This window comes from Rhinolophus sinicus, chromosome 1 (assembly GCF_057876585.1).
Source record: "Rhinolophus sinicus isolate RSI-liver-muscle chromosome 1, RSI-T2T, whole genome shotgun sequence".
Lineage (NCBI taxonomy): Eukaryota > Metazoa > Chordata > Mammalia > Chiroptera > Rhinolophidae > Rhinolophus > Rhinolophus sinicus.
The window spans coordinates 106007498-106031493 of record NC_142501.1 but is presented as its reverse complement, the minus strand read 5'-3'; the positions used below and the strand labels follow the sequence as shown (position 1 = coordinate 106031493).

At 39.3% G+C, this 23996-nt stretch overlaps 1 protein-coding gene and 1 pseudogene across 15 annotated transcripts in view; one reads left to right on the top strand and one right to left on the bottom strand.

Annotated features, from left to right (window-relative positions):
• LOC148759169 (ankyrin repeat domain-containing protein 26-like) overlaps window positions 1-23996 on the top strand; it is a 191172-nt gene that overhangs the window by 119139 nt on the left and 48037 nt on the right. For 6 of the 15 annotated variants that reach the window (XR_016018217.1, XR_016018098.1, XR_016018139.1 and 3 more), the window contains exons 1-3: window positions 18426-18824; window positions 21583-21697; window positions 21853-22026. Coding sequence is in view for 11 of the 15 variants with exons in the window: in XM_088789310.1 (XP_088645436.1) it covers window positions 18550-18824; window positions 21583-21697; window positions 21853-22026 (564 nt within the window). In the remaining 4 variants the exon portion in view is untranslated. Of the gene's footprint in view, window positions 1-2804; window positions 2900-18424; window positions 18825-20395; window positions 20559-21582; window positions 21698-21852; window positions 22027-23996 lie in introns of those variants that run through there. The other 9 variants (XM_088801802.1, XM_088788889.1, XM_088802089.1 and 6 more) reach the window with 4 other exon arrangements.
• On the bottom strand, window positions 16023-18440 carry LOC148759170 (patched domain-containing protein 3 pseudogene; annotated as a pseudogene).

Here is a 23996-nt window from a genome sequence, read left to right as displayed (position 1 = left end):
GCTGGCCCCTGAAGAGGCTGACAGCAAGGGCTTCTCAGCCAGTGAAGAAAATGAGTCTGAAATCTGGATGAAAGGGGACTCTTGCTATGAAGTAACAAAGTAAAATCCATGAGATACATGAGCTAACGAAAGACTATGAACTGTAAAGGAACCAGGACATATTGTGTTCAAATATCTGTTTCCCATTTACAGCCTCTGCCACAGGTCCCGTTTCTGTTTCCCATTTACAGCCTCTCCTAAGGTCCCCACAGGGCAAATCACGCTAAAATAAAGAAATGGCTTCTGGGTGAAGATCAAATTCCCTGTGCTCCCAGGAAGACATGATATAAGGATGAAGAGAAGACTGTAAAACTCTTCCTCGAGACCTCAAAAGGGTTAAGGTGGGGCCTTAAATTCCTGGAAGGATCTACAGAGTATAAGAATTTTAAAGGCATGGTCCTGCAACAACTACAGGAAGCCCAAGAGCTTCTCTCAAAACGATTTATGACGGTGGCTTTTCTAATGGCACGAACCCCAATAAACTCACACGCAACTCCAAGCTTTTAGGATGATCAAGTAGCAAACAACCAGCTTGTTACCTTGGACTAATAAAAACCAAGAGAGTGAAAACTAAGAGGAGGCCTGTGGGGCTTAGGCATTCGCGTGGAGGAATGATGCTGAGGAAAGAGCTGCAAGCACAGGTCATTTCTTATGAAAAGCACAGAACAAAGAGCTCACAGGGCCCAGCAAAGGGCCATGGAGAAGCACTGGCAAGGTTACCACTGAGTCCTAATCCAAGAACGGACAGCACACATCAGGCTGTATTTCAGAATTGCTACGGACTAAGGTGCCTTCCACTTTCCATTTCTGCAGGGGAAACTTCAGCAGTCGAGCAGAATGTTGGGTGTGTGGGTGGTAGATAACTTGTCCCTTCCATTCTCATGTTTTCATACTGAAAGGAATTGTCCTCAAGGGGCTTTATCCTAGAAACCAAAAACCAGGCCCTTCATCCCCATTTGCACCAGACTCACATGGTAAAATCTTAGACTCGAACCTGAGCCTGATGCCTTAAACTTGAGACTTGTGGGGAGTATTGTGTAGGGATGAGTGTATTTTCCATGTGGGAGGAATATAAAGAATTGTGGACAGTGGATAGATCAAGCTGGTTTTTAAATGTGTCCGTAAATTTTGAAATATTCATTGCATAAAAACAGTCTAATATGGGTCAACATTAGTGCCTTGCTCCTAATGAACAGAATATGTTGAAAGAGATTCCGTGTGAATTCCAAGACTCCTTCACAAAGGGCAACACCGCTCCTGTTGGTTATGTCTCTGAGGATCTGAACCTTGGAACCCAGCCCCGTGTTGTGGGGGGCTCGGGCCACACTGCGAGCCGGCTGTTCAGGTGTGGGTGTCCCTGCTGTCTGCCCCAGCTAGAGTGCCGACCAACAGTAGGCACCAACAACCGGACACATTGCTGAACAGACTTTCAAATGATTCCAGCCACCAGCCACGGAGCTGCCCCAGTTGAAGCTGAGGGGAACAGAGACAGACGGCCCTGGCCACACTCTTCTTAAGTATGGATTTGTGAACCAAATAACTGTGGTTTATTTCAGCCACTCCATTGGGGAGTTAAGGAAAAAATAGACACAACTTCTGGATTATAAAAAGATATAATAAGCAACATAACTTATGCAGTATAAATTACAGACATATCTTCTTTTATTGCACTTTGCTGTAATGCGTTTTGCAACTATTATTATTATTATTATGTTTTACAAATTGAAAGCTTGTAATAATCATGCATAAAAAAATGCTATGCTTTAAAGGACACATTGAAAAACTAAAAAGCAAGCTAATGAAAGGGAGAAATATTTGAAAATCCTGTATGTGATAACTAATTTGTATCTAGGTTATACAAAGATTCTTACAATTCAGCAAGAAAAAGACTATCCAATTTTAATGGGCAATGGAACTGAATAATCAATTCTTCAAGGAAGATATATGAATGGATAATACGCCTGTGAGAAGATTGCTCAGGATCATTAGTCATCAGAAAAAAATAAATCAAAACCACAATATGGAGCAGAGAGTACACTAGTGGTTCCCTAGGGCTAGGAAGAGTGGGAAGGGCAGACTGGCACACAGTGAAAGCTAACAGGTACAAGGATACTTTCCAGGGTCATGAAAATGTTCTAAAACTGATTGTGATGACGACTACATAAAGCTTTGAACACACTAAAAGCACTGCACTGGACAGTTTAAATGAGTGAACTGCATGCTATGTTCATTATATCTCAATCAAGCTGTTACGAATGAACAGAAGGAAGGAAGGGAGGAAGGAGGGGAGGAAGGGGAAGGAAGGAAGGAAGGAAGGAAGGAAGGAAGGAAGGAAGGAAGGAAGGAAGGAAGGAAAGAAGGAAGGAAGGAAAAAAGAAAGAAAGAAAGAAAGAAAGAAAGAAAGAAAGAAAGAAAGAAAGAAAGAAAGAAAGAAAGAAAGAAAGAAAGAAGAAAGAAGCTGATTTGGAGCCAGTGCTTTGGGGGTCATGCAACAGTGTCCTTCTTGGCTTTAGATAACTAGCCAGGGTTGAGATATAGGAGAGGTAACAGAATGCCCTTTTAAAGAAAAATTATATAGAAAAATAGCGGTCTTTTTCACTGCTTCTGTCTATGAAATTAAGGAAAAATCTATATCATACTGCTAAAAGCATTGAGTGGTTTATATTTCCCCAAATTAAGTGATTTTTGGGTTCCAAACGGATTATAAATTACCTTCTGTTTTAACCTATTTTTCTGAATATCCATTTCTGATTGATTGGGTTCTAAATCTCCAAAGACACTAACCTCTCCATTTTGATTGTCATGTAGCATCCTTGTATTCTGAAAGAGTGTCTTCAGTCTGCAGAATTGTAGAAAATGAGTAAGTCAAATTCTTTAAGACAAATATTTAATAATTATTTAAAGAGAGATTATGTCTATCATACAAAATAAACAAACCTATAAATTATGAACCTCTCCTATTTATTCCAGTATAATAGTTTGAGAGCATACTAATTAAATTGTATCTTAGGTAAGTAACATAAAACAATTGTGATACATATGACACAGACATCATATTGTAACGATGAAAGGTTCTTATAATTAAAGTATTATTAACATCCGCTTAAGATTGTTAGTATCAAACGTTACCCTATTATTAAATATCAGCTAAAGCAGAGATCAGTGTCAAAGGTGAAGAAGGAAAGTATAATATATGTGGGTGTTTCGAAAAGACAGAAAAATACCATTCGGAGCCTACTGACCACAGTCTACAGGAAGAAAAGAAATCATTCAAAATAGAAAGAGAAACCGGAAGGAAAAATCTGGTCAGAGTGGAAAGGAAAGGGGCAGGGCTTTAGAAGAAAGGACACTGGAGAGATAAGGTGTAACAGTCTCTTCAAGTCTGTTTTAAGAAGAGATCTTTGCCAGCACAATTTAATAAAATGAGAAGAATCCAAAACAATGCAGAGAAAGACAGTGACAGGAGGGAAAAAAAACACTGAGGAGAATCAGAGAAAAACTTCATTCAGTTTGCAGCAAGGGCACGCCACGTGCGGGCTTCCCAGATGTTGGGAAACTTCCATTATTATCTGAGTGAGACGATTACTCATCTCATTCTTCTTTAGGTTATACATCTGGTTTGGTATGTATGACATGTTTTATAACTGAAAAAAGTAGAAAGAACATAGAAGCCAAATCAATAACACTTCTGATGATGTTAAACAAAACCACAGATAGGTTTTTAGACATTAAACTGTTAGAATGCCGAAGGGAAGAACACTATTAAAGAAGGAAAGATTACCAAAGAGAGCAAAGACATCTTGCAGAAATAAAGATTCAAGGGAGACCAGGAAGAGCGCAGTTGACAGTATATGCAAAAGACACTGTCATTACAGTTATAGGAATCATTAAAGAGTAGGTATAACATTTTGGCATTCACACAAGTTTGATTGTGCTGTGAGTTTCTGAAGTAAATTTTTAAGTAGGATAATGTGTTTAACTATGAAAATTACAGATATGAAATACATTTGTACTTAGGTTTTCATCAAGGAAGAGTTACAGTTAAATAGTAATTAATGGTTGACATGATCTGAAATATCAAAACCTTACCTGGTAACCTCTTTCTCTAATCCATCATTTGTCTTCTTTTGTTGATTCAAATCATATTGCAGAGATTCTGTTAACTTCTTATAGTACTCTAATTGTTTCTTTCCATCCTGAGACTTTGAAAAACATTTTTAAAGAAAGTTAGTTTTGAAAATCTAGAGATTCACTTTTCTTTCTCTAAAATATTATTCCTCATGAGTTCATTAGTAATATGTGTAGACAGGTGTATAAAATGTAGTTTATAAACCTGATGCCAGTAAGGACAGATTTCAAAAACAATGACTTTTCTTAAAACAGCTCAAATTGATTTTACAGTGTCATCATTGGTTTCCTGGAATTTAAATTGCCAAACTTTCTTAAAAACAGAGGTTTTCACATGTAAAAATACTAAGTGTTAAACCTGATTTAAATAGTGGCTTATTTACATTTCGGTTTGTAGAAATGCCTCCAGAGACATTTTCATCTACAGCTCAAGATTTTCCAGGGTTTATGGAATCACATTTTTCTACGATAATCACTGAAACTTCCCTGCAGTCCACCTTACATTATTGTGATCATCTGACATGAGCATCAGATGAAGACTCTCATTCTCTGTAAGCGTTCTTCCATAGGTTTCAATTTCTCCGTTTCTAGTAAATATTTTTCTCTTTAACTCAAGTTCATCTCCTCTATGTTATATGAAAACAAAACTGTTTCTTGATTCCTGTGACTTTTTCTGTCATCCTGTTTTTCTCCTTGGACTCTAACCCTCTTTAATGTGTGGCCTCATCCCCAGGTCCATATTTTCGCCACTTATTCTCTTCTTTTACAGAAGAATCTGACTTTCTGCCCTTATAACTGCGCTAAAACAGTTTTCAGGGTCATCTCTTTCTTTAGTCCTTATCCTGCTTTACTTCTTCGCAGCAACTGATGAGGATGCCCACACCCTTTCTGTGGTCTTCTCAGCCCAACTCTTTTCTAAACAGCAGCCCTGATAGTCAGTCCTTGACCCTTTTCTATTCCTCTTTTTAAATGCTCTCAGCTCCCTACATCCCAGTGCTTCAAACCACATTCCCTCATCTACAGTGGCAGCCCTCACCCCCTTACTGAGGTCTTCTGTACGTTCCTTTTTCCCCTCGAGTCCCTCATAGACAGCGCCCTCAACCACACACTCATAAACCATGACTTGCTATGGATCGGTTCATCTTGTACATTTTACGGGGATTCTTACCACTGTTACTGTGAGCGTAGCGTTATTTTCAGATCTTGGCAGCTCCTCACCCTTAGGATGCTGACCAGCATACTTTGTCCTGCTTTTCTCTCAGAATGCATAAGTTTTTCATAAGCTTCACATTGTCCGCTATTCGCCTTTCCATGTTTGTTTGCTCTTTTGAATAACTTCCTATTGCTTCGGACCTGACCTGACCTGACCTGACCTATGGAAGTGTTCTGAAATTCCTTTCACAACTACACCCCTTATCTTGTTGGAAGGCTTGTCAGCTGGAACTACCCTTTCTTCTCAGTCCAGATGCTTCCTCTCAACATTGTGTGAATCAAATATCTTAACCCCGGTAATATCTCACCTGGGGGGAATCCTGAGATGAGAGTCTTCTAGAGAAAGAGGGCTATTGATCGAATTCGTTGAAACCTGTCGTAATTAAACTTTTGATTTACACGGTAGAGCTTATGGTGGCTGATAATTCTGTCGTGATCCTAATTTCTTCCCCTAGGAATCTATAGTCCCTCATTATTTTGGTATAAGCTTAATCAGTTTTGGGTATGCTTACAAATTTTTCGCTTTTTTGACATTTAATATTATTTTACATTAATTTCATGTGTACAGCACAGTGGATAGAATTTACGTAATTTAAGAAAGTGATCCCCCTGACTCGTGCAGCACCCACTTGGCACTAGACATAGTTATTGTGACAGTATTAACTATATTCCCTATGCTTTACATTACATCCCCATGACTATTTAGGAACTACCAATTTGTACTTTTTAATCTCTCCCCTTTTAACCCACTTCACGAACCCCCTTCCAGCTGGCAAGCAACAAAATGTTCTCTGTATGTATGTTGCTTTCTTTTCTTTTTTTTTTTTTTTTTTAAATTTATTGTGGTGACAATTGCTAGTAAAATAACCTAAATTTCACGTGTACAATTCTGTATTATGTCATCTGTAAATCCCATTGTGCGTTCATCACCCAGAGTCAGTTCTCCTTCCATCACCATATATTTGATCCCCCTTACCCTCATCTCCCACACCCACCCCCCTTACCCTCTGGTAACCACTAAACTGTTGTCTGTGTCTATGAGTTTCTGTTTCTCATTTGTTTGTCTTGTTCTTTTGTTGTTTTTGGTTTATATACCACATATCAGTGACATCACATAGTTCTCTGCTTTTTCTGTCTGACTTATTTCGCTCAGCATTACACTCTCAAGATCCATCCATGTTGTCACAAATGTTCCTATATCATCTTTTCTTACCGTCGAATACTATTCCATTGTGTATATATACCACAACTTCGTTATCCATTCATCTATAGAAGGACATTTTGGTTGTTTCCATGTCTTGGCCACCGTAAACAAAGCTGCAATGAACATTGGGGCACACGTGTCTTTATCTATAAATGTTTTCAGATTTTTTGGGTAGATACCCAGGAGAGGAATTGCTGATTCATATGGCAATTCTATTCGTAATTTTTTGAGGAAACTCCACACTGCCTTCCACAGACTCAGAGCCCAACTAGTTCCAGCACAGAGGAGGTAGCCTTGGGTGCAGGACTGGCTGTGCTGGTGGTCGCCGCCCTTGCTCAGAGCCACCTGTCACAGCCCACCTCGCCCCTGTTCTCACCTATCTGGGTGGAACTCTGCAAGAGTAAAGAGAGCCGCGGAAATACACAGGCTGTGAAACTGGTGCAGGAAGAGCTCTGGAACTTCAGAAGCTCTCCACATCCCCCCATAGAGGTGGTGCCTTGTGACACAGGTGACCCAGGCGTCTCTGCACTTCCCACTGCTCTCCTTCCCCGCTCGTCCAATTTGCTCACCTTTGGACGATTTCAGTTGCACGTCTCTGGTCTTACCTGTCTTCTGTGCAGGGACAACTTTGTGGAATTATAGTTGTTCAATTTTTTTGTAAATTCCAGGTGAGATTTCAAGAGACTCACCTCACGCTGCCATTTTTATGATGTAATCTGAAGAATGTATTTTTGAGACTACTGATGGTTTTATCTTTGTTGTTGATTCTGAGTAATTCAAGGCTTCACATCCTAAGACTCTACTGCAGTACAGATGACATTTGATGGCAATAGAGGAGAAGCCCGCCTTCTAGAGAACCCCCCCATCACATGAGAAGACAGAACAGTGCTGAGAAAATATAACATTACAGCATGACAGAGAATAAAAGGCTGCAGTCAGAGGTAAAAATAAAACATTTTACCAACACCTACTGAAAAGCAAAAGAAAGACCTCTTCCTATCAACCTATTGCAGAAACCACTCCTGTAGATGCCTAGGAAGAGAAATAATAATTCATTAATTGTCATGAATAACTAAGGTAACAAGGGAGCTCAGAAAGAAAATGAAAGGTTTTCAGAAAATGAACTTAAGGACAGGGAAATATGTGACTTAAATGACAGAGAATTCAAGATTGCAATTCTTAAAAAACTCAACAAGATGCAAGAAAATACAGCCAGGTAGTTTAATGAACCCAGAAACACAATCAAAGAACAAACTGAACATTTCACCAAAGAGATTGAAATTTTAAAAAAGAACCAAATAGAATTGCTGGAGATTAAGAACTCAATTAAAAAAGAAAAAAAGAATGAAATAGTCAGCTTAGGTAGTAGAGTTGACCAGATGGAGGAAAGAATCAGTGACATCAAAGATAAAAATCTGGAAATGACACAGATGGAAGAAGAGGGAGACTTGAGAGTTAAAATAAATGAAAGAACACTACAAGAACTTTCTGACTCCATCAGAAAGAGCAATATAAGAATAATGGGCATACCAGAAGGAGAAGGAGATGAAAGGGAGAAGGGAGCAGAGTGTATATTCAAACAAATAGTTGACGAGAACTTCACAAACTTGTGGAAAGAACTGGATCCGCGAATACAAGAAGCAAATAGAACACCTAATTACTTCAATCCCAACAGGGCTTCTCCAAAGCACACTGTATTGAAGCTGTCAAATATTAATGACAGAGAAACAATCCTTGGGGCAGCCAGGGAAATAAGACGGTAACCTACAATGGAAAGCCCATTAGGATATCATCAGATTTTTCAGCAGAAACTCTACAAGCCGAAAGGGAGTGGACTCAAATATTTAAACTATGGAAAGAGAAAAATTGTGAGCCAAGAATAATATATGCAGCAAAGATATCCTTCACATCTGAAGGAGGAATAAAGAACTTTCCACACATACAGAAACGGAGGGAATTTTCTAACACACAACTGGCACTACAAGAAATACTGACGGAGTGGGCCACCAGTTGGCTCAGTGGTTAGAGCGCGGTGCTCATAACACCAAGGTCACCGGTTAGAGTCCCACATGGATCAGTGAGCTGCGTCCTCCACAACTAGATTGAAAACAACGACTTGACTTGGAGCTGAGCTGCACCCCCCACACTATATTGAAAAACAATGACTTGACATGGAGCTGATGGGTCCTGGAAAAAAACGCGTTCCCCCAATATTCCCCAATAAAAACAAACAAGCAAAAACAACAAAAAGAAATACTGAAGGAGGCTGTTCAACCTGAAAGAAAAAAGCAAAAGAATACAAAACCATGAGTAGTATTACGAACAGACAGAAGCAAAAAATGGCAACCCCTACACCAAATAGAACACTATATCCTTAAACACAATACACAGTGTAAAGAAGGAAAAAGACAACCACAAACACTTAAAAAAAGAGGAAAAAGATAACTTGCTACTGCAGTGCAGAAATCAACTCACAGCTGAAATAGGGAAAATTTGTGACAACAAAAACATAAAAGGGGAGAGAGTAAAGGTCTGAACTGACACAAGGGAATGGAGAAAGTAAGCATGCTGAAGAAAATGGAACACTAAATATGAAACTTTCTTTTAAATAAACTGAATAGTAACCACTCAAAAAAAAAAATATCCAGAACTGAAATATATAACATCAAAAAAGGAGAAATAGAAGGGAATGTCATAGAATACCACCACACTGCAATAACAGACAGCAACAAAAAGGCAAAGAAACAATGGAGACACCATCCCACCAAGAAACCAGAGATAGAATGACAGGATATTCTCATATATCAATAATCACCCTAAATGTAAATAGACTGAACTCACTAATGAAAAAGTGCAGAGTGCAGATTGAATCAAAAAAATTAAACTCACCATATGCTGCCTCCGAGAGACACATCTCAGCTACAAGGACAAACATAGACTCAAAACGAAAGGGTGGAAGTTGGCGTCCCAAGGAAATGATATCCAGAGAGATGCAGGTGGAGCCATACTGATATCAGATGAAACAGACTTCAAAGTGAAAAAGATAACAAGAGACAAAGATAGACATTTCATAATGATTAAAGGAACTATACAACAAGAAGACATAACAGTCATCAATATTTATGCCCCCAATCAGGGAGCACCGAAATATACCAAGCAATTAGTAACAGAACTGACGGGAGAAATTGAGCAAAACACAATTATAGTAGTGGACCTAAATACATCATTGACAGCTTTGGATAGATCATCGAAACAGAAAATAAATAACGAAAGAGCAGCCTAAATGTTACACTAGATGACATGGACATAATTGACAATTATAGAGCACTTCATCCTAGAACATCAAACTATACATCCTTTTGTAGTATACATGAAACATTCTCAAGGGTAGACCATGTATTGAATGTAAAAGTAGCCTCAGCAAATTTAAGAAGATTAAAATTATCCCAAGCATATTCTCTGATCACAAGGCTTTGGAATTGGATATCAAATGCAAAAAGAAAGCAGAAAAAAACACAAATATGTGGAGATTAAACAACACACTTTTAAAGAACTACTGGGTCAAAGAAGAAATAAGAGGAGGGATCAAAAGATACATAGAGGGTCGGCCCAGTGTCTCATGCGCTTAGAGCTCCATGCTCCTAACTCCAAAGGCTGCTAGTTCGATTCCCACATGGGCCAGTGGGCTCTCAACCACAAGGTTGCCAGTTAAATTCCTCAAGTCCCGCAAGGGATGGTGGGCTCCGCCCCCTGCAACTAAGATTGAACATGACAACGTGAGCTGAGTTGCATCCTGAATGGCTCAGTTGGTTGGAGCGCGGGCTCTCTACCACAAGGTTGCCAGTTCGATACCTCGACTCCCGCAAGGGATGGTGGGCAGCACCACCTGCAAGTAAAATTCAACACGGCACCTTGAGCTTAGCTGCCACTGAGTTCCGGGATGGCTCAACTGGTTGCAGAAAATCCTCTCAACCACAAGGTTGCTGGTTTCAACCTCTGCAAGGGATGGTGGGCTGTGTCACCTGCAACTAGCAACGGCAACTGGACCTGGAGCTGACCTGCGCCCTCCACAACTAAGACTGAAAGGACAACAACTTGACTTGGAAAAAAGTCCTGGAAGTACACAGTGTTTCCCAATAAAATGTCCTGTTCCCTTCCCCAATAAAATCTTAAAAAAAAAAAAAAAAAAAAAAGGATACATAGAAACAACGACTATGAAAATATATCCTACCAAAATTTTTAGGATGCAGCGAAAGCAGTTTTAAGAGGAAATTTATATCATTACAGGCCTATCTCAAGAAAAACCCAGATAAATAACCTCGTGTTACACCTTAAAGAGCTAGAAAAGAAGAACAAATGAAACCCAAAGTCAGCAGAAGGAAGGAAATAATAAAAATCAGAGCAGAACTAAATGAAATAGAGAACAAAAAGACAATAGAAAAAATTAATACAACAAAGAGCTGCTTCTGTGAAAAGATAAATAAAATTGACAAACCCTTGGGTAGACTCACTAAGATAAAAAGAGAAAAGAAATGAATAAAATCAGAAAAGAAAGAGGGAAGTTACCACGGGTGCCACAGAAATACAAAGGATCGTCCAAGAATAGTATGAAGGGCTATATGCTACGAAATTCAATAACCTAGAAGAAATGGACATGTTCTTGGAAACATAAAGCCTTCCTAGGCTGAATCATGAAGAACTAGAAAATTTGAATAGAATGATCAACATAAGGAAATTGAACCGGTCATCTGAAATCTTCCCAACAGCAAAAGTCTGGGACCAGATGGCTTCGCTAGTGAATTCTACCAGATATTCAAAGAGGATTTAATACCTGTCTACTCAAGGTCTTCCAAAAATATTTAAGAAGAGACAGTACTCCCTGACTCATTTCATGACTCCAACATGACCTTGATACCAAAGCCTGGTAAGGACAACACAAAAAAAGAAAACTACAGACCAATATCTCTGATGAATACAGATGCAGAAATCCTAAACAAAATTCTAGCAAATCGAATGCAACAATGTATTAAAAAGATAATACATCACAACCAAGTGGGGTTCATCCCAGTGGCACAAGGATGGTTCAACATATGCAGATCGATTAATGTGATACACCATATACAAAATAAAGGACAAAAATCATATGATTATATCAGTAGATGCAGAAAAAGCATTTGACAAGATACAATCTCCATTTATGATTAAAACACTTAATAAAATGGGTATAGAAGGAGAACACCTTAACATAATAAAGACCATAGATGACAGACCCTCAGCTAATATCATAATTAATGGTGAAAAACCAAAGCCCTTTGCTCTATGTTCAGGAACACGACAGGGCTGTCCCCTATCACCTCTGCTTTTCAACATAGTATTGGAAATTCTCGCCAGAGCAATCAGGCAAGAGAAAGAAATAAAAAGCATCCAAATTGGCAATCAAGAAGTTTAATTGTCACTTTTTGCAGAAGACATATTGCTATATATGGAAAACCCTTAAGACTCCCCCTAAAAGCTATTAGAAACAAACGAATACAGTAAAGTTGCTGGCTACAAAATCAAAGTACAAAAGTCCATTGCATTCCTATATACTAACAATGCAATCTCAGAAAACAAAAGTTAAACAAAATAAAGGAAATAATTTTTTTTTTGTAATTGCAACCAGAAGAATAAAATACCTAGGAATAAACTTTCTCAAGGATGTGAAAGACTTATGTACTGAAAACCATAGCACGTTTTTTAAAGAAATTCAAGAAGGCAAAAAGAAATGGAAAGACATTCCGTGTTTGTGGATTGGAAGAATCAACCTAGTTAAAATGGCCATATTACCCAAAACAATATAGAGATTTAATGCAATCCCCATCGAAATCCCAATGGCATTTTTTAAAGAAATAGAACAAAAAATCATCAGATTTACATAGAACCACAAAAGACCCCAAATAGCCACAGCAATTCTAAGGAAAAAGAACAATGCTGGAGATATCACATTCCCTGACTTCAGCTTGTACTACAGGGCAACAATAATCAAAACAGTGTGATACTGGCAGAAAAGCAGAAACACAGACCAGTGGAATAGAATGGAGAACCCAGAAATAAACCCACATAAATATGGATAGATTATTTTTGATAAAGAAATCCAAAACATACAATGGAGAAAAGACAGCCTCTTCAGCAAATGGTGCTGGGAGAATTGGAAAGCCTCACGAAAAAGGATGAAACTGGACTGCTATCTGTCACCGTGTACCAAAATTAACTCAAAATGCATCAAAGACCTAAACATAAGACGTGAAACAATACAATGCATAGAAGAAAACATAACTTACTTAAGTACTAAACTTAAGGACCAGAGGTTCAAAGAACATTTTATGCATTTGACCTCAAAGGCAAGGGAAGTAAAAGCTAAAATAAATGAATGGGACTCTATCAAACTAAAAAGCTTCTGCACAGCAAAAGAAACCATCCACAAAATAAAGAGGCAGCTAACCGAAAGGGAGGAGATTTTTGCAAACAACGCCTCGGATAAGGGGCTAATATGCAAAATATGTAAGGAACTCATACAACTCAACAACAACAACAACAAACCACAAACAATCCAATTAAAAAATGGGCAGAAGCCCTGAATAGACATTTCTCCAAATAGGACATACATGGCAAATAGACATATGAAAAAATGCTCAACATCACTAATCATCAGAGAAATGCAAATAAATACCACAATGAGATATCACCTCACACCAGTCAGAATGGCGATCATCAACAAGACAAATAATAACAAGTGTTAGAGAGGCTGTGGAGAAAAAGGAACCCTTATACACTGTTGATGGGAATGCAGACTGGTGCAGCCGCTATGGAAGGCAGTGTGGAGGTTCCTCAACAAATTACGAATAGAATTGCCATATGACCCAGCAATCCCTCTCCTGGGTATCTACCCAGAAAATCTGAAAACATTTGTCCGTAAAGATATATGTACTCCGATGTTCGTTGCAGCTTTATTTACAATGGCCAAGACATGGAAAAAATCAAAGTGTCCTTCGATAGATGATTGGGTAAAGAAGATGCGGTCTATATACATAATGGATTACTACTCTGCCATGAGGAAAAATGAAATACTGCCATTTATGACACTATGGATGGATTTTGAGAATATCATGTTAAGAGAAATAAGTCAGACAGAGAAAGTCGAGACCCATATGACTTTACACACATGTGGGATGTAAAACTGAAAGCAACAAAGGAACAAGACAAACAAACAAAGAAACAAAACTCACAGACACAGACAACAGTTTAATGGTTACCAGAGGGTAAGGGGTGAGGGAGGTAGTAGATGAGGGTAAAGGGGATCAAATATATGGTGATGGAAGGAGAACTGACTCTGGGTGGTGAACACACAATGTGATATATAGATGATGTGGTACAGAATTGTACACCTGAAATCTACGTAATTTTAAGAACAATTGTCACCCTAATAAACTTTAATTAAAAAAAATACATTCTTTACTATCATCGACTTTGCCACACGACATCTGCACTTGATTTTATACTATTTCTTCTATGACTGCTTCATGTCTTTCCTCCATAAAATGACTAGCAGTCACCTCTTAAAAGTCTCTTAACTCCCCCACTAAACACCTCATAATTTTGAAAGAAGTTTTAGGAATATCATGTTGTGTTATTTAGGTCTCAGTCAATTAATGCCTTCCCAAATAAGACTGCAAGAAACACATCTTACAAAAATAAATTCTCATGTCATCAGCCTTTTACTGAACTACAAATGTTTTATGGTCATTTGAATTGTGTTCCAAGAAGAAATGATTCCCAGGTTAAGGACAAGTCACCTCTCCCAGTGTAAAATTTAGTGAGATAATGTCTACAATTCTTTCAACCAAAAAATGCCTTATTCAATAGTGTTATGTTGCAATCCTATGTCTCTTCCTACAAAATAAGAACAAAGTAAGAACATACTAAAAAACAACAACACCAACAACAAAAACTTGCTGGAATCAATGATACTGAGTTGGGTAGAAGTACTTTCCTTTCGATACAAGGCTTGTTTGGTAAGACGAGGTGAGTAGATGTGGTGTTTTTAAAACATGTCTACAAACTTTTTGACACTTCTCCAATGAAATTCCCTCTCCTTAAATATGTGCTGGTCTTAGTAAGTAACTGGTTTCTAGTGAATAGAATAAAAGAATTAAAGAAGACATACATAAACGGAGAAATAAACCATGTTCACAGATTGGAAGATTTCATATTGTTCAAGAAAACTGTTTCCCCAAATTGACCTGTAGATTCACTATACCCAAATCATGATCCCAAAAGGCTTCTATCGATAAATTGGCAAGTGATTTTAAAATGAATATCTAATTGCAAATAACCTAGAGTAAGCAAAAGCAATTTGGAAAGGACGAAAAATATTGGACAACTTATGCAGCCTAATTTCAAGAAACCATACAGCTTCAGTAATCAAGGCAGTGTGGTACTGGTTTTTATAGACAAGCAGATCAACGATAAAAATTAAGCCATAGGTAAATTGTCAACTGGCTCTTTGACAGAGGAACCAAGTGAACCCTATTAATTAGTGAAAGGACAGTCTTTTCACTAATGATGCTGGGACAGCTAGATAACTATTATGGAAAGAAAATTAATCTCTATCCATACTTCCCACCAAACACAGATCTATGGATCAAATGTAAAGTAAAAACCATTAGCTTTGAGAAGAATACAGAGGTAATTTTTTTTCATAATCTAGGAATAGGCAAAATTTTCTTAGGGCACAGAAAGCACTATCAAACACAAAGAAGAAAAAGAAATAAAAGAAGAAGATAAATTGGATTTCAAAACTTTAAAACTTGAGTTCATCAAAATACACCGTGAAGCAAATGCATAGCAAAGAGCCAGAATGGGAGAGAAATAAATTGAAATTTTACATGATAATGCATGTGGGAAGGTACAATGAAAATAATATTTCATTTGTACTATCACATGTAAAATACTTGAGTTCCAGGTATAAACATCGAAAGAAGAAATAGAAGGAAAAGAATAACTGGAAAGTTATACTTTTTACTTGATTCTATAGATCATAATAAAAGTGACACTTCCTAATTTAGTAAAGGTATTTTAATGTAAGACTAATTTTTCTCAGGATATTTTAAATAACATTTTAAAATGGGATTTTTCAAGTGAAGAAAACATGCCTTTGTTTTTAGTTTACTGACTATTCTTTGTTTTTTTAATTATCTATTTTTTTTCCATTACAGTTGATATTCAATATTATTTATGTCAGTTTCAGGCATACAGCATAATGGTTACACATTTATATAATTTATGCAGTGATCCCCCTGTTACCCTATTCATAATTATGCGTTTTTATCAGAATGAATTGGAGGCAATCAGGAATTCTATACTTGGTCTTTGATTTGCTAGTTGATATTCAAACAAACCTTCAAAAAAAAAAAAAAGAGGCTAAAAATACTGGAATAAAAATTCGGCCACAAGCAACCCCAAATACCATAACAAGAAACAACATCTTCAAAAGGTCCTGCAGTCCTATGCTTTAGCTGCTGATAAAGCACTCACCCGGATTACTAGGAAAGTAGCACTTTGTAACAGTGGGTGGCCTAGCACACACAACACTCACTTCCTATGGTTCACCGAGGGCTTCACATTGTAGACTAACGCATAGGAACTGTGTGCAGAAAAATGGAAAGAGAATCTTGTATAAATGGCAAGATTAATCATGGGTATGGAAACAAGACGGACGCTCCAGAATGCCATGGAATTGGTTACTCCCACAATCACAGAAGCAATGGCAAAGTTACCCACAAGGAACACAGTGGAGGAGGAATTAACACTCAGGAAACAAGGGACATAGCTGTTGATGTGACAATGACATTTCGAATAGTGTTGTCTATTACTGCAGTATACTGATCAAAATACATGAATGCCAGTTTATACACCATTAAGGGAAATTCACACTTTTCGGCCAAGCCTTGTTAACTGCAATAGCGGTATCTTCTTTTGAGTTGAAAAAGAAATACCTGTGGTCTGAACGAAGGCCCGGGAAGAAATGATTTCATGTGATGATGAAATAGTAATATCATACGTACGAAATTGGAAAGTCTGTTTCTAAAAGCATTCTTGTCACGTACATCTTGTCTGTTATCTTCCATATAGTGCACATATTCTCATAACCAAAACTCTGCAAGAATTTTATCTACATAGTCTTTGTTTTCCAAATCGGCCAGACGTTTGTCCACTCTTTGTCCTAGCATGTTTATGCCAGTAGTCAAGAGTTTCTGTAACAATAACCATAACCCTGGGACCATAACTTCATCAAGAGTAAAATATTGTGTGATGTAGGAATCGTCACTTGTCAAATTTTGAAGGTCTAAAGCTTCCTCCACTTGGAAACAGCCATATATACTACCTGGCAGGTAAAAGTGTATAGAAGCACTACCCAAAACCTGGACTCAGTGCTTGTGAGCAAAGGGCCAAAATAGTCTCCTAGAGCCTCAGAAATAGTCTTGCTCTGCTGTAATCCATTTCTGAAAACTCAGAAAAACACAATAGCAAAAATTGGATTCTTTCCTTCTGAAATGACAGACCGGGAAGACAGTAGATACTTTTCTACTGGATGGCAAGCTTACATAGTTATTACGTTTACTAGGTCACTAGTTTACTAGTTCATAGCATTTTAGGTTCAAATGTATATGCAACTTAAAAGCAGAAAAACATCATATTAGTCTTACCGTGTTATAATGTAAGGGTTTCATCCCAAGAAAGTTGTCAAAGTTAGTACTGATTTATCCTTGATTTTCAGCTATAATCTCCCAAGATTTATTTCTAAGGGTTTCTATTTTTTCTTTAATTTGATTATTTCACTTGATGTAAGGATTTTGCTCAGAATATCTAATGATGTCCAAGTTTAATAATTGTATTACGTTTATATGATCTATGCTTCTCGGTGTTGGTAAATGCCACACAATTTTATAAGGACAAAAATATGATTAAATACACAAACATTGGCAAAATCATTGGCCAGATGAATGTTGTGACACTGCCAAAAATGAACTGTCAGTAGCAGTGTGGTTATTCATGATCTGATTAACTTTGGAAAGACAGTTGAAGGATTTAAATGACAAATTTAAGGTGGGTTGCAAAAAAAGTATACGAAAATCAAAGGGCAGCTGTAATAATACTGGTACAGTTGTAACAGACTGACAAGTGAACACACTGCCAACTAAAAGAATGGAAAGATAGATCTTTTCTGGCCATTCCAGATGGCATAAATTGGTGAAATCTCATGTCAAAAGGAACAAATCAATAGATGTCTGTGTTCACAGGCCTTATTCAAGAAGCACATAAATACAAATTATACTTTAACTTTCTAAAGTAGCTTTCTAGTCTAAGGTAATTATTTTTCTAAAGATGTTTCATAGATTAAGAGGTTCAAAATAGAACATTTGAAAAGACAAAAGGGTTATCTTTGGAAACCAAACTCTTAAGTGCTTTTCTATTTTATTGCTAGAAATCAATAGATTTCACACTTTTACAGTACATAAGTTTTTTCTTTTTTCTCATTTACGTTTTTTGCTTCTCCTAAGTTCTCTGCCTCTTACATATCTGGTTTTCTAATTCAGGAAATGAAATTTCCTATTTCATTTTCCCCACATGACCTAGCAAAAGACTGGGCCAAAGCCCAGCAGGGTCTGAAGGGAACCCAGCGCTGCCTCCAAGTGCCTCTGAGATGTGAGACGCCTGGGCCTTGCCCGTGAGGTCTGGGTGCCCTTGCACCGTAGGCTTCTGTGCACCTGCCAGTGACATCAGCTCTGACCTGGCCCGGTTGCTCGGTTACAGGCATTCTGGGCCGAGAGGTTCCAAACCGCCTCACTGTCCTGCTGGGATCTGGTGGGAGAGGCAGTTGACTGCTCCTGAGTGTACTGCTGTTCGGGCTCAGCGGACTGAAAAGCATGAGCGGTGCTGAGGGGCTTGCGACGCCCTTAGGCTCGGCCAGGAAGGAGGGTGTTCACTCGAGGCATAAGACTCGCGTGGCGCCCTTGGAATCCAAAAACAGCTCGCAGCGCCATGGTGCTGTCAAGAAGACTGAGGGTAGCGGGAGCTACCAAATCGAAGGGAAGGATCTCAGGAAGATCCACAGAGCCGCCTGCAGCGGGGACGTCCCGGAAGTGCAGAGGCTTCTCTTGCTCCGTCCGGGACGCTTGAATGACAGAGACAGGCAGAAGCGGTGAGAGGGCTGCGAGGCCGGTGGCCACAGGCGGGCCCGGGGGAGGCGGGGCCCTGGGGGAGGGGCTCACCTGCCGGGGCTCATCCAGGTGATGCCAGCCCTCCTGTCACCCAGGGCGCTGGGCTGTCTTCCCCGGGGTGGGGACCCTACCTGGGGTCCAGGGCCCAGGCGGACTCTGCGGGCAGCAGAAATAAACACTTGGGACCCACTCATCATTCCCCTTACAGAGCGCTCTACTGACACGTTCAAAGGCATTGAACTAAATATCTGTGATGGACATCAACTCAGTATTCACAGCATTTTATTTTTGATGTTCACAATTTCAGACATAATGTTATATCCTATGGAAAAGTGCGTAACGAGAAAGAAACTTCCCATCATAGGTCGACTTGTGGGCTAAACATTCTTCCCATAAAACCCAACATCCATTTTGCATCAGTGTACAGCTATGTGTGTGTACCTACAAGTGGCCAACGGACATTGGGGATATAGTTCATGTTTATAGTGAGAAAAGGGATTTAAGGTAAAAGAGAAACAAAATTCCCCTTTCCGTCCACAAAGCGTGTGAAGGAGAGGAGCCACGGCACTTACACTGCTGCTTCAAGTTTAACTTGCTTTTGGCTTTTCAAGTGGGCCACTTGGTGATCAGGACCACGTTTAAAAAATATAGTTGCCTTTACCCGTCAATTCCAAATACTCAAGTATCTTTACGAAATAATTAGGTAAGTTACATACAATTTATTTTTCTCAGCACTACTTAAAAACAGCAATGCATTATAAATTACTCACATAAGCAGTGCATGCATACCGTGAAATAATATACAACCATTGAAGGTGGTATAGATAATAGATGTATGTTGACGTGCAAAGATATACTGGGATAGATCGGAAGCGAGAAAATAAATCGGTTTCATTACACACACACACACACACACACACACACAAACAGATTAGTATCTTATGTTAGCTGAAAACATGTGCAAATTGGGATAAAAGTGATAGCTGAGCATTTGTATTATAAGTGAAATTTTTGTTTCCTTTTAAAAAAATCTGATTTCTACAATGAACATATATAGAAATTCAAGAAAAAGCTTATTATTAGTGAAATAATCCAGGGGGACATTTCATTGATTTCAGGAATATGAATCTTGCGCAGATGAAAATAATTTCTCACTTTTCTATTTTATTTCGTTTTTTACATTTTTAAAGACTGGTATTTTCGGGCAACTTTTCGCCCCTTCAGGAGTAAAGGGAACCTTTTTCCTTGCCTTTTGAGTTCATGCATATATATTTTTATATACGCTTATGTTTTGTATTACATATAGTTTGATTGCCTATAATATGTGCATGATTTTTCATTACTCTTTTCAGCTGTGTCCTTATGAAAATCAGAAATCAAAAATAGCAAATAAAAGTGATTATTACTATTGCAGAAGTATTGCTTTACTCTGTAAATTTTTTCCTTAAAATTATTGAACTCTCCATTTGTAGTTATCCATTATTTTAACCCATTTGTTCATCAACTCTAACCTGAATACCTAGTATGTACCAGAAGTAGTCTACTCAGGCCCTTTTCAATCTGTCTCTCAGGCTCTTTCACCCTTAAAATGTTTCTGTTGACCTGTATGAGCCAAGTGAAACATTTGACGTGGAAGCATTAGAAGCTAATCTCAATGGAACCTTTTGCTTCCTCCTTTCAAACAAAGGATTTCTGCAGTTAGGACGTTGTAAAAGGTAACCAAACCGGCCACTTTGAAAGTGTACAAATACTAATAGTGATCAACGGAAACATCTGATTTTCATATAATCTATAACACTAAATATTGAATAAAATGAGCCCTCCCTGTTCATTTGAATCCTGAGTTTCCTTTGGCTTCAAGTTTCTTGAAAATCAAAATGAGAATTACTTTTAAAAACTTGTCTTCTTTTGTTTTGTTATTTGAGTCCTCTTTCCCCACAGTGGTTTTAAGAACCAGCGTTGATTTCAATGGGAAGTACAGGACTAGAACACAATAGGTCTTTTGTATGTACAATTATTTCCCTCCATTTAAGGTGCCATGGACGGCAGGGTGTCCACTCTTGTGTGTACCAAAAAGAAAGGTTTTAAGTGGCTGCCAATCATAGTTACAAGACATTCTGAATTATAAACTGTCTTCCAAAGTCAGAGGTGTTAAAATTGAGAAACTAGTATCTTAGAATCACTGCCATACAGTGTCCTTTCTAATCCTTAAAACATATCTGCAAAGTATTTAGAGTGATGTCATTTTGCTTAATCGACAGGTTGTCTTTGCGAAGTAGTAGTAATAGTAACCACTATAATCATATTATCTAACAATTATTCAGCTGTGTTTTGTGGTAGGAAGTGTGTAGCCAACTCTTTGCATAGATGTCAGTTGAGCATAGATGCACAGCAAAGTCCTGTGTCCTGTGAGGTGACTACTGTTTTTATGCCCATTTTGTTGCTGAGGAAATCGAGGCCCACAAAGGCGAAGGGATAGCTAACAAGTGACAGAGCTGAAGTGGGATCAAACCCATGTTGAGCTGAATCCCCGGGTCATGTCCTCTCTCACTCACATAGGCTGCTCTTTCATTCAGGTGGTGAGTGACAAGAGCCAGTAAATATTGTCCTTGTGCAGAAGCAAACTCCACATTGGTTTAGAAGGCCTCGGAGTAGCATCTCACGTTCACAGTTACGTGAGGAATTGCATGTTTGAGACAGTGCCCTGTAATGTCCTTAAAAGCCTTGTCACCCTCATAGGACCGCTCTGCATCTGGCCTGTGACTGTGGTCGCCTGGGAGTGGTGACTCTGTTAATAGAGAGGAAATGCAAGCTGAATCTCCAAGACAACAAGAAGCTGACAGCTCTGATGAAGGTACGTGGTAGCCAGCTATGTCCACACCAGACGGACTGAATGATTTAGAATGAAAATGAACTTGTCCTGATTACTTAGAACTAATTGGGGAAAGTTGTGGAATATCTACTTTGAATTCCCAGAATTGACCGTCTATTTCTGGGTATAATCCACAGGCCGTACAGGCCCAGGAAGAGGAGTGTGCGAGTTTCCTGCTGGAAAACGGAGCTGATCCCAATATAAAGGACGAGTGTGGCTGCACCGCTTTGCACTACGCGGTCCTGGTTGGGAACACAGCCATTGCCGCAAAGCTGCTGCAACACCGGGCAGATATAGAAGCAACTGACAAGGTATCGATCAACAGGCGTATTTACCCAATATTTGCAATACACGTCTCTTTAGCCACAAGCATTGCATTTCTAGTAGGTATGTATTGCATACTGTACATCAGGCCCCGTCACCACGGAAACAACTCCAAAGCCAAGTCAGGGAGGCTGGGAAATGGGGTGTCTAAGGAAAGGGCCCAGCTCTGCCTCCCAGCTCCCATTCCACCCCAGAAGGAAGCACTTGCTGTTCTGCGTGGAAGTGGGTGCCAGGCTCAGAGCCCACCAAGCACTGAAGTTCTGGGGGGAGGGAAGTGATGAGGGGGTGGCTTCTGTGCAGGCAGGGCCTTAGGACATGGGCGCTGCTGGGGATGGGTGGGAGGAGGAATGGAGACCTGGTACCCGGCAGGGGGAGCTGGCGGTGTGCATGTGGGGGAGGGGTAGCAGCAGGCCACAGGCCCCTGGCACCCCAGGACCCCGGGTTTCTGAAGACTGCGCAGGAGGGTCAGTCACGTCTGGGCATCCAGCAAAGACAGCTGCCTGTGCTCAGAACCCCTCTGCCAGTCACGGCCCCTCTCAGGGTCTCCACCTCGGAGTGGGGCTCCTGCTCAGCCTCATGCAGGTCCTGGGCGGGTTGCAGGTGTACAGAGGGAGGAGGTGATGGGGCCGCGTTCACGCGCTTTTGCTCCTGGAAGTACATCACCTCTCGCCACTGCGACCCCGGCAGGAATGCTCTAGGTTGACACCGGTAGGGTCAATTTCACTTGTTTGCAAGTCAGGCAGTTCCCTGAATGAAAACATTTTGAACTTAGTTGCCGAAGATTGCACTTTACATGCTGATACTACTAAAGAAGTCGTAGAAGGCACACCTGTCTTTTATGTGCTTATGGCAAATATTTGTAAAAACAGTTTGTCACAGGGAAAACTGTCTTTTTCCAATATTTTTTTCTGTCTGAGTTTTTGACCAACTAATGGAAAACAATGCAGGAAAGCAAAATTCGCCTTGGCAATAGGCTTTCTCTTAAAACTAAAACTAACAGAAAAATTTCACAATTTCACGGAAATCTTCATGCTCTTCACATGTTCCTATGTTATAAAAAGGTGATTTATATGAAGGTGATTTAGCTCTCATTGGCCAAAGCTTAAGAGGGAAAAGGAGAGAGCACTCAGAGGAACGGTGCAGACCAACTTGGAAATTTGGCCAGGGAGGGGAAATACCAGAGAGGTTCTTAGTTATTTTTCCCATTAATTTCTATGTTTAGGCAAGGGGCTGTCCAGTTTTCGGGGATAGTAATCCTTAGTTGAGGAGAGAGAGTTAGTGAGAGGTAAGCTTGCCTGGAGATAGATTCTAGGAGGACACTGAGGCCACAAGATTTCAGTGAATGGTGGTGAGTAAGTGGCAAACAGGAGGAAGGGACAGATAATTAACTGACATACAATCTTATTTTGGCGGAAAGAACCACCTAGATTAAGACTCTAAACTCTGCTGTGCAATCTAGATGTCTTGATGGAGAATTATCAATAATGAAATCCAGTTGCATTTTGAGTTGATTAGTCTTTTTTCCACTCCAACCCAGGAAATGATGTGCAGTTTGGATAATTGACATGTCTCTTACACTTTTCTGTTATTTGTCCGAATCCTCAAATGACCGAGGGAATTGGCCACGTAGGCGAAAGAACAGACTGAAGTGATCGGTACTGCAGTAGATCTCAGCTAGAATTGTTCTGGCGAATCACAGTCACTTGAGGAACTGTGCAAACATTTACAGGCCTGGGCTCTTCCCTGAAAGTTTTGACTGAGTAAATCTAATAAGTCCTGGATCTAATAAATTCAGACACAACTCTTGGTTCAAAACCACTAAATGGATAAGTGTAATGTATCACTTCACAGATTTCAAAAACGTAAGAACTCTCTAGAAGAGGTTCAGTTTGGGATGGACACTTCCTTCAGCTCTCTTCTTTCCAACACTCTTGGCCTGACTTTGAACTGTCTTTAC